The 12,063-nt window shown below is 50.7% G+C and overlaps 1 protein-coding gene across 1 annotated transcript; it reads right to left on the bottom strand.

Moving 5' to 3' along the window:
* Positions 1-10,415: 10,415 nt before the first annotated feature.
* On the bottom strand, positions 10,416-11,791 carry LOC125515958 (transcription termination factor MTERF8, chloroplastic-like). The gene has a single exon (XM_048681433.1). The coding sequence runs from the start codon at positions 11,779-11,781 to the stop codon at positions 10,501-10,503; it is 1,281 nt and encodes a 426-aa protein (XP_048537390.1). The 5' UTR covers positions 11,782-11,791; the 3' UTR covers positions 10,416-10,500.
* Between the last annotated feature and the right edge of the window lie 272 nt (positions 11,792-12,063).

Raw genomic sequence — 12,063 nt, forward strand, 5'->3', positions numbered from 1 at the left:
CCGCCATCAAGAAGGTCGTCTTCTCCGACGACCCTTCCTCTGGCGGATGCATGCTCGCCGCGATCACCACATGGGGCAATCTCGCACTCTGCAGGGTTGGCAGCCCGGAGGCCGGCTGGACCACACAAGGATGTGGCACAGAAGCATATGGGGATCTTGTGGACATCGCGTTCTGTGATGGCGAACTCCATGGCCTCTCTCGCAACCACAAACTGTTCCTGTATGGCATCTCGTGCACCAAGCTGTTCATGTACGAGGTCGGCGTGAATGAAGACAGCGACCCTCCAACGATCGCCATGGTGCACATCATATCTGACCTCGAGGAGAGCATCCCGAACATGCACAAGCTAGGGCCCAAACACATATTCGAGCTGCATGGCAAGGTGGCAATCGGAGTGGAGTTCTGTGAGTGGCCCGACCTCCGCTCATACTTCAAGGTGTACGAGCTTGGCGAATGCGACGAGAGGACGCGGAACCAATACAAGCGGGCGCAGGTTCCTGTTTCTTAGCCCCGCGTGCTCTAAGGCGGTTCACGTTGGCGTCCAACGTGGTGGGGTGGACAGAAACTACATCTACTACCCCAAGCAATACTCCCCACCCTTCGAAGGTGAGTGCTACATGAAGCGTTTGGATATCGGTAGTTGCGCCGTGTACTTCTCGGGCAACGGGTACATGCATAAAATGGGGAGGATCGTGTCACGGGTGTACCATTACCGTGATGAGGACAACAATAATGGTTGCATGTGGTTTCTGCCTCCAGACTTTTAGTTTCGCATGGCCGATGCACAGGGACAAGGTCTCTTCACGTATTCTTACTTTTGCTAGATGATTCGTGTTGATACTAAAAATTGTCAAAGAAACAGCGATAACACTAATTTGCTACAAATGTGATGGCGGTTCCCCATGTCGACATGGACACGAAGGAGGAAGCAGAGGGACGACAAGCTTGGGATAGCGGGATCTGCAAGCTCCCGCCATAGCCGCGGATTAGGTGCCTCCTTAGCATCATGAAAACTAATTCATCCGTCCAATGCCAACCCTATGCTTTTATCCGTCGAATGAATGCACTCTGGATGGTTGGACTATTGTTCAAGCATCATAGAAAGTCAACTAACATGTTTGGCAACTATAAGGAAGTAGAATATGAGTTATAGAAAAATTAGGCATTGAATGTGTCATTTTAGTCCAAATCCTCTATTTCGTATCTAATGGCAATTGTATTTGGGGATTTGAGAGAGAAGTTTCTTCCCATGTTTGGTTGTGAGAATATACAAGGGATTAGCTAAGAGCATCTTCAAGGGTAAGTGCCTAATTTGAGCCCTTATTTGCTGAGCCACATTTGTCCTCCCCTCCAATGGGGTCTCCCGGTTATCTCCCATTTCTTCCCCACATACCGGGCAGGTTTGGGGACACCCGGACTGTCTGGACAAATGGGGCAGGTTGGGGGAGAGGGTCATTAGGCATACTTTTTTCTCCAGACTATCCGGGCAGACATATTGGATGAGTTTGGGGATTGCGCGAGATTTTGTAGGTGATGAGAATATAAGTTATGACAAAGTATCAAGATGTTCTATGTAAAACAGTTCTCTCCTAATCACGATGCTCCCTGTTATTAAAAATGTTACGAGCTATACTCCCAATTGCATGTCATGCATAATCCTTCATATATTATCATATTCCGCAAAGAAGTGACTTTGTGTCGCAGAACGTCTAAATCTCTATTTCTCTGTCTTCAATTATCTCCAACCAAACAAGTTGTACAAGAAAGTAGTACCAATCTTTGTAACTTTTGAGAAATTATTGGTCGGCATGCATTAATAAAACATGGGCAATAATGCACCTCTATAAATTACAAACGATGGGGTTGCTTTGGGAAGCTAGCCGAGAGAAAGTGTTTAAGTTCTTTTCATTTGGGTGATGCATCATGTAGGGCAAACACGGAAGTGAATGAACATAGTGAACATGGCTAGCTCATCGATACTGCTCTGGCATAGCCTTTTGGTCTCTCTGCATGCATGTTGGATCTGGATTGAGAGGCAACAGAACGCGAAGTGGCACTTTGGCCATGGAGGTTACTTGGTTGGATTTGGATGGCTGGTTAATTAGTGGGATGATCTCGAGAAGTTATTTCAGCTAGTCAATTACATCTTTTGCTATCCACTTTTATGTCCTTTCTCTCCTTAATCTCGGTGAGGAACTTCTCTTCCATGGATCTGAGACCTGTTGCGATGAACTGTGATTGCGCACTTGGTTTGAACGGCGGAGCCGTGGCTGCTCCCCCGAAGAGACCTAACAGATCACATGATTTTGTTATGACCTAACGTCCTAACCTATGATTGGGACAACAAATCTATAATTTCATGGGTAGGAGAGAAGAACAGGGAGACTTGGGGAAGAAGAAGAACAGGGAGAGGGGGGGGGGGGGGGGGGGGGAGAGTTTAGAATTTCCTCTCTAAATCGATTGTACATCACTTCGGCTTATTGCTAAGTGTACACATTACTGTCACGTTTACATGACTTAGTCTCCCCACCATTAGTCCCACGATGCACGATATGTGTGCACGTTCTCTGTAAACTGCCTGTATTCAGTGCCTATATGTACTCCTGACTCTGAATCAATGAGACAAGTTCAGACTCTGTTCAGTTTTACAGTTCAACATGGTATCAGGCTAGTCCTCGTCCACGATGAACCAAACCGGCGCGGCAACCTCGCCTGCCGCCGGCAACACCCACCTCGGACCTCTGGGTCATCTTCCTTCCCCGACCTACCAACCTACCTTACCTACTCACCCCCCATCTGCTACTCTGCTTGCCCCAACCTCAATCATCGACACCATCACAGATGTATCCCCGTTCATCCCCATCGTCCTCGACCTGGCGGCACACAACTACTACCACTGGCGTCATTTGTTCCTTGTCCACCTCGGGCGCTGCGGCCTCCGCAGCCACATCGACGGCGACAACCTGGCGGCCTCCTCCGATCCCGTTTGGATCAAGGACGACTTCGCCATTCTGCAGTGGATTTACATGCGGATCTCGACGGAGCTGTTCGGCCTCCTCCCCAAGGACGGCGCCACCGCCTTCGTCATCTGGCGCAAGCTCCAGCGCTTGTTCCAGGACAACCGCGATGCCCGCATCAACCACCTGGAGACAGCGATGCGCACCCTCAAGCAGAGGGACGAGCCCGTCGGCACCTACTGCCAGCGCCTCAAGGCCATGGCGGATGAACTGCATGAGCTCGGCGCTCCGGTGGATGACCGCCGGCTCATCTCCGCCACCCTCGCCGGCATCAGCGAGCGATTCGACAAGGTCACATCCGTCATCCCTCTGCTTCGCCCCGCGCTGCCGTACTCTGAGGTGCTCTCCATGCTTCAACTCGAGGAGACCAAACTGCGCACCAGGATGGAGCAACCGCAGGCCTTCTACTCCAACAACGGGCCTCGCAACAGCGGCAACGCCACCCAAGCTCCGTCCCCGCAACAGCCGGCCGCGCGCCCCACCGGCGTCAGCCCGAACTACAAGGGCAAGAACCCGATTCCCGGTTTTCAGCACCGGAACGCATCCAACAACGGGTCGACCTCCACGACGCCATCGGCTCACGCCTCACCAGCACCGCCTCGTCAACCGGCAGCGACACCGACGGCACCCATGACTCCGCCATGGCGTGCCCACACTGATCCCTGGACCGGCTTGGTTCAGGCCTGGCCTGTCCCATGGACCCAGGCAACTGCCGTCGCCGCGCCTGGCCCCGTGCCCTGGCAGCTGCCGTCGCCACGACTCGTCGGCGGCCCCGGCCTGCTTGGCCGGCCTCCTGCTCAGGCATACTACTCCTTCGCGCAGAACCATCAACCGGCGCCTGCGACATACCCGGCCTCGCCATTTGTGCCTCCTGCCTATGCGGCTGCGCCGATGCAAGCGCCGATGTACGCACCTCCCACGACTCCTGCGTCTCCTGCCTGGGACCAAGCGGCCTTGGTCCACGCCTTGAACGCCTATACCAACCACAATGATGGAGGCTGGATCGTCGACTCTGGAGCAACTGCGCACATGTCTGGTACGCCTGGTATGCTGTCTTCTGCCCACCCATCTCCTTCTACACCACCCATCATTGTTGGCAATGGATCACATCTCTCTGTCTCTCACATCGGTCGTTCTGTTATTCCTAATGTTCATCGTCCCTTATATCTTAACAATGTTCTTGTTGCTCCTTCCCTAGTCAAAAATCTTATTTCTGTTCGCCGCTTTACAACTGACAACCAAGTTTCCATGGAATTTGATCCCCTTGGTCTTTCTGTGAAGGATCTCAAAATCCAGGCCCTGATCGCACGACATGATAGCACTGGCGATCTCTATCCATTCCATGAAGCCATGACAACCAACTCTGCATCGGCGTTCCTCGCTAGTGTCAACCTTTGGCACCGTCGCTTAGGCCATCCCAATTCACAGACTGTATCTAGTTTACTTCAGCATTTTCAAATTCCCTGTAGAAAAGGCTCTCATGACCCAGCGCTCTGTGAAGCCTGTCAGAGAGGAAAGCATGTACGTTTGCCATTTCATCTATCAAAGACATCTACCTTTACACCATTTGAGCTTTTACATTGTGATGTTTGGACGTCCCCTGTTCTCAGTGTGTCTGGATACAAATATTATCTGATTGTGGTTGATGATTTCACTCACTACATGTGGTCTTTTCCTCTTAAGGCCAAATCTGATGTTCATGGCATTTTTGTGAAGTTTCAACAGTTTGTCTCTACCCATTTCTCCACACCCATTCGATTTCTTCAGTGTGACAATGGCACTGAATTTGACAACCAACGCAATCGCGACTTGTTTCTCCAGCATGGCATTGTCCTTCGATTTTCCTGCCCATACACCTCGCCTCAGAATGGCAAGGCTGAGCGCGCCCTTCGCACCACGAATGATATACTCCGCACCTTGCTCATTCAGGCATCCATGCCCATTGCCTACTGGGTCGAAGCTCTTCGGACGGCCACCTTTCTCCTCAACCTTCGCCCCTACAAATCCAACCCCTCCTCTACGCCATACATCAGCCTTCACAACTCACCTCCACCATATGACACGCTGCGCGTTTTTGGTTGCCTGTGCTATCCCAACCTCACTGCCACAACACCTCACAAGCTTGCTCCACGTTCCACTCCGTGCGTATTCTTGGGCTACCCTGACGAGCACCGCGGATATCACTGCTTGGATCTATCTTCTGGTCGGATTATCATCTCCCGCCATGTGACCTTCGACGAACAATCTTTTCCCTTTGCCACATTGCACGCCACCTCCACGCTTCCGCATCCCAACTCATCCTCCCCTTCCTCACGGCCTCTGTTTGCCGTTACCGACAACCCAGCTCCCACGCAGGCCACAACTACGCATGAACCTCCTACACCTCCGGCACCACCGTCCCCTCCACCCCCTCCCTATACTGCCTCCACCACACCTCCCCATACTCCACCTCTACCGGCCAAGGCAATTCCGGTCCCTATTCCCCAAAACCCACACAAGATGACCACTCGAGCGAAACGGGGCTTTGGCATCCCTGCTCACCGTCTTAACCTGTTAGCCTCCACCTCTACCATATCCCCTGTTCCTAAAACATACCGCTCTGCACTTCATGATCCCCATTGGCTTGAGGCTATGCGCTCCGAGTTTGATGCTTTTAAGCAGAATGACACTTGGGAGCTTGTTCCTCGTCCTCCCTCCTGCAACGTTGTCTTAGGCAAATGGCTATTCCGCCACAAATTTCACGCTGATGGCAGCTTGGCTCGCTATAAAGCTCGTTGGGTATGCCGCGGCTTCTCTCAACAACCGGGAATCGATTACGATGAGACGTTCTCCCCCGTTGTCAAACCAAGCACGATTCGTGCCGTCCTATCCATTGCGACCTCCTCTCACTGGCCTATACACCAACTAGATGTAAAAAATGCCTTCCTTCACGGCACCTTGACTGAAACTGTGTACTGTCAACAGCCACAGGGCTTCGAAGATCCATCCTTTCCTGATCACGTCTGCTTGCTCAAAAAGTCTCTTTACGGCCTTAAACAAGCACCCCGAGCTTGGTTTTCTCGCTTTGCCACATACATTCAGACCCTTGGCTTCCTCCCTTCAAAGTCTGATTCTTCTCTGTTTACTTATCACTCCGACAATGCCACCGCCTACCTCCTCTTATATGTTGATGACATCATCCTAACCTGCTCCTCCACTACCTTCCTCAACTCTCTTATAGCATCTCTTCGGTCAGAATTCTCCATGACCGATCTTGGAGCTCTCCATCACTTCTTAGGCATTACTGTCACACGCTCCTCTGCTGGCCTGTTTCTCTCCCAACGCCAGTACCTCTCTGACCTCATTGACCGCGCTAGCATGACTGACTGTCACATTGCTCGCACCCCCGTTGACACTGGCAACAAGCTTGACTCCTCCGGCAACCCTGTTTCTGACCCGGCATTCTACCGCAGCCTTGCAGGTGCTCTGCAATATGCCACCCTAACCCGCCCGGACATTGCTTATGCTGTCCAACAGGCCTGCCTATTCATGCATGATCCTCGTGATCCTCACCTCGCTCTTGTCAAGCGTATCATTCGCTACCTCAAGGGCACTCTTCATCTTGGCTTACACATAAACACCTCCTCCCCAACTTCCCTGACAGCATACTCGGATGCCGATTGGGCCGGCTGCCCCAAGACCCGTCGCTCTACTTCTGGATTTTGTGTGTATTTAGGTGATAATCTAATCTCTTGGTCTTCCAAAAGGCAACACACTGTTTCCAGGTCGTCAGCAGAAGCGGAGTATAGAGCTGTGGCACACGCTGTTGCTGAGTCTGTGTGGCTCCGCCAATTATTGTTGGAACTCCAACGTCCAATATCCAAGGCCACCATTGTTTTCTGCGACAATATCTCTGCAGTGTACATGTCAGCAAATCCAGTTCAGCATCGCCGCACCAAGCACATTGAGATCGATCTCCACTTTGTCCGTGAGAAGGTGCAGCTGGGCGAAGTCAAAGTACTGCATGTTCCTACTCAATCTCAATATGCTGACATTTTCACCAAAGGACTACCAACAGCGATTTTCAGTGAATTTTGCTCCAGTCTTACCATCGTCGACATCGATGCTGCGACTGCGGGGGGATGCTAAGTGCACACATTACTGTCACGTTTACATGACTTAGTCTCCCCACCATTAGTCCCACGATGCACGATATGTGTGCACGTTCTCTGTAAACTGCCTGTATTCAGTGCCTATATGTACTCCTGACTCTGAATCAATGAGACAAGTTCAGACTCTGTTCAGTTTTACAGTTCAACACTTATAACTGGGCCGGCTACCCTCACTGACCGCCTTGATCCCACACTCACTTGTCCCTCGCTGCTACGATTGCCTCTGCTGGCGCCAGACCATTTCCCGCCAAGTACTAAGCTGTAACAGCTTCAGTTTCATCTGTCCTGATGTGCTTTGTTTCCTCTGCTTCCAGTCTTGTGTCCACAACTGCGATCACGCTGCTAGACTCATCTAGGAGTGTGACATTCACCCGACACACCCCTTGTTTGGTCCCATGATGGTGGCCGGATCACTGCCACATGCATGTTCCGGTGTTCGACGACCACCAGCACCAGCTCCTGATCGTGAATCCCTTCCCTGCCATCCAGGCGGCGCTCTCCGCGAAGCATGGGGATGTTGAGTGTGCCCCACTGAGAACCGACGACACCATAATTGTGCCATCAAGAAGGTCGTCTTCTACGACGGACCTTCCTCAGGCACTCTGCAGGGTTGGCTACCCGGAGGTCTACTGGACCACGGGAGCATACGAGGAGCTTGTGGACATCGCCTTCTGCAACGGCGAACTCCATGGCCCCTCTCGCAACCGCAAACTGTTCCTATACGACATCTCGCGCACCAAGCTGTTCATGTGCGAGGTCGCCGTGAATGAAGGCCGCGGCGCTCCAATGATCACCATGGTCCACATCATGTCCGACATCAAGGCGAGCATCCCGAACACGCACGAGCAACAGGTGACGTGCCAGGCCAAACACATTTTCGAGCTGCGCGGCAAGGGTGTACCATTACCGCGATGAGGACAACAATAATGGTTGCATGTGGTTTCTGCCTCCAACTTTTAGTTTCTCATGGCCGATGCACAGGGACAAATTCTCTTCATGTTTCCTTAATTTTGCTAGATGGTTCCTGTTGATACCACAAATTGTCAAAGAAAATTGTTAGACATCAATCTGCTATACCACACTGGATTCTTGTGTGTTCGTCATCAAACCTGGGGGTCTTTATTTCTGAACATAACAAAATATAAATACATGCAAAAAATACGAGAGCTGTCCTGTGTGGATTTCGTCATTGAAATCAAAACTACAAGAGTCGAAATCTAATGCAAAAAATAAATAAATAAAATCAGGGTTCAGGCAAAACAAAAAAAAAGAAACTATACCTCTCCTGTTACAGCATCAGCGATATAGGCACTGACTGAACCACTTCCAAAAAAGCTCAGAGATACATTATAGTATAGCAGAAAGAAAGCTAAACACCATTCTTAATGCATTCTGCAAGCGCCACATCATGACTCATCAACCATGCCGCGACATCAGTTACAAGGGGGATCTCCTCGCCGACCCCATCAGCAGTAACCACATTTTCCCTTTTTACCGTTTTTTGAGTTACCTAATCGCGCATGAGTGCTAGTGACACAAAAGAAAAAGCTAAGCTAGCAAGAGGTCAAAACAAGGGTTAACTGTAAATCACTATTACAACATACTCCCTCTGATTTAGTATAACTTGGAAGTACATCAGAACATAAAGAAAAATGTAACTCAGCTAACAAAAAAAAATGCAGCATTGTCATCTTTAGGTGCTGAATTTCGACAAGCTGGAACGGTTGGAGCAGGAGGTCTTATTAAACTATAAGGTGCGAATGTAAACGGCAAACATATGCGCAGCAGCAGAAGTGGGAAGTTACTACTGAACAAACTTATATAGCACACGGTTCCAACAAAATTTAAGTTGGGCAGAAATACCGAAGATTTGCAGCTCACACGAACTAGAGCACAGCAACCAACAGACTGGATCACGTCTGCATCCTCCTCTCGGACTGAATGACATCCCAACAAGCTCACTGATAGATAGCAGACAGAGCGCCAAACCACTCTTCTTCAGCCATTCTCCAAGCGCAGGACGCCAATGTTCATTCCAGACTTGAACAACACCCTCACTTGCCACCACCCACCGATAGCCAATGAAAAACAGTAACATTCCTCATTTTCCAAATGATCCAGAAACGAAGCTAATTAACATCTGAGATCAGTCTAGGCAGATTGGAAACCACACTAAACAGAAGTAACCATTTGCTATCATAGATCTGATATTCCAAACATAGCTTCAGACACATGTAAGTCCTTTATCGATGAAAATAAAGTTCAGTTTTGAGCTCGGTTGTCCCTAGGACTGAAAGTATCAGCCAATAGGCCATCAAGAAACAGTACTGGAGAAAAATCAAGGAAAAATCTGATACAGGCTAGTAAAGCATGAATTGCTTTCACAGCATTTAATCACTTCCAAAAAAAGGTACTGCAGAAAGAACAAAGATTTTCAGCTCACAAGAATTAGAACAAGCAACAAACAAACTGGACCAAAACCGAATCCTCAGATTGATCAATGTATTGTGACCATCGACTAGTCCAAAATTGTTCCCAAAAAGAGGGTCCAGAATTGACATTCAGAGACAAATCATGGATCCAATTACTAGCTTCATCAAGTGTTAGCAATGACCAACCTAGCATGCCACAGACATACCAGACCTGACAACCAACTCTTGTCAGGCAAGAACACTGAAACAATTTGTGGTGCAGTAAGCATTTAAATTTGTTAATTGTCTTAAGAAACTTTACCCTCCAAGCCTGTTCCAACCCCAACTCAGAGATGAGGAACTCAAACTTTTGCTAAACTGATTCCTTGACATCCTCAACAAAATCAGAACCATAGACACAGGAATACTTACCCTTGGCATCAGTCAACCTGAATGTCTTCTTCAGGTATTCCAATTTGGCAGCTATATTTTTCCCGCCAAGGAATGCGACAATGCGCAGGGCGTGCCTGAATATCCCAGAGTCACGGGGCACACCTATGCCCATCGGTGCAAGCCAACATCACCCGGAATGCATTAAAGTTTTAAAATAGAGATTTTAATGCATGCAGAATGGCCTGTTCTCGTTTACTTAGTTCCAAGTGTTAAATAACATGGCATGAGGATGAACAAGTTGATAAGCAAGTCATGGTTTCTTCTCTACTAAATGATAGCATTAACATATCAGGATTCAAATTATCAGTTTCATCAAGCGTTAGCAAAGACCATACCAGCATCTAACAGACGGACAACCAACATCAAGTTAGGCAAAGTACAGTGAAACAGGAATTACCAGCTTTCAACAAATTGAAAACTTTGTTGCACCTTACAAAGTTTACCAATTCTCATAGCCCATTCTTGATTCATGTAAATCTGAATCTAGCCGGCACTTCCCCTTTGCAAGCAGACGCGTAGTCTTCAGCAAGGTATGGTGCGGCTTCCTTGTGAGGGCATATGAACTTTTCCATGAAAACCTTCTCAGTCTTAACCAGTGTTGTATAGTAGCTCCGCCCGTGCTCTAGCAATCCATTTTCCTTGAGAAATCTCACAACATAGTAGCGGGGCCTGAGCCGGCCCTCCAGGCTGTAAGCGAGCATAACGGGGCGATGAGCAATGTAGGCTGGGTCCAACCCCACCTCAGAGATAAGGAACTCTGACACACGCTCCAGCACATCATGTGACCTTGTCAGCAGCACCGGAGCCTTGGACAAAGCAATGCCAACGTCGGCATCAGACCACCCAAGTGTCCTCTTCAAGTAGTCCACTTTGGCAGTGATCTTGTCTTCGCTGAAGTATGAGACAGCGTGCAGCGCTTGCCTGAACATCCCAGATTCACGGGGCACACCTATACGTTCGGCGCAGGCGACCATCCACAAGACACGCTCTGCGCTGGCACAAAGTATCCTCGGCGCACGGATGAAGAGCTTGGCAATATCACAAGCACCTAGACCGCACTCTGCTAGGATACTGACTTTGGGCTTGACCGCACTCTCGAGGTGGGAGCCGAGGAAGCCGGAGCCGTACTTGAGCGACCGGAGCAAGTTGTCGATGGAGCCGAAGAGTGGCAGGTAGTACTCTAGCTTGGAGACGACGGATCTGTGGCGCAAGTAGCCGGGGGCGAGCGAGACGAGGCGCGCAATCTCGGCATCTGACAGGCCGAGGCCGGTGAGCCCCGCGACGACAGGGGCCAGAGTTCTCTCCACGCCGGCGCAGAGGAACCGCGGGTCCTTGGCGACGACGGCCGCGACATCGGCGCCGGAGAGGCCGAGGCCGGCGAGGAAGGCGATGACGGCGTCGGGGTTGGAGGGGGACTTGAGGTGGGAGAGCTTGGCGGAGGCCTTGAGGGCCTGTGGTCGGGTGAGGCCGCAGGTGGCGACGAGGTACTCCTCCACGGCGAAGCTAGGGTTGGTGGAAGCGGCGGAGAGGAGGCGGTGGAGGGAGAGGAGTTGGGAGGTGGAAGGAGAGAGGACGCGCTTCCAGAGGTGGAGCATGGCGCCGCGACGGCGGCGGGGCAACCGTTGAGTGCTGCCGCTGCGGCGGCGGCGGCGGCGGCGGCGTGTGTGTCTACGGTGGTGTGGTGGACGGACAGAGGGATTGGCCAGTGAAGAACTTGGCTGAGTTGATCCGTGCCATCCAAATGGCATCCAACAGCGTATTTTCATCCACACGTTGCCAAGAGCAAGCAGCGTCCATTAGAACCCAAATATAACTAGCACACGAAATAAGTACACCCCTAAAAATAAGGCCACCACTCTGCGCCGGCCAAAAGTTTCGGCCGGTCGGTTAGCAGCCGTCCGATGTGAGTGAGGTGGGCCGCATGATCTGTTCCTTCTCTTTCCTCTCGCACGGGTCAAAATCCCCCCGCGTCTCTCTCTCCCCTGCAGCGAGCACGCCCGCGCCCTCTCGGCACCCTGCGCAACCATCAC

The sequence above is a fragment of the Triticum urartu genome, chromosome 6 (assembly GCF_003073215.2).
Source record: "Triticum urartu cultivar G1812 chromosome 6, Tu2.1, whole genome shotgun sequence".
Classification (NCBI taxonomy): domain Eukaryota; kingdom Viridiplantae; phylum Streptophyta; class Magnoliopsida; order Poales; family Poaceae; genus Triticum; species Triticum urartu.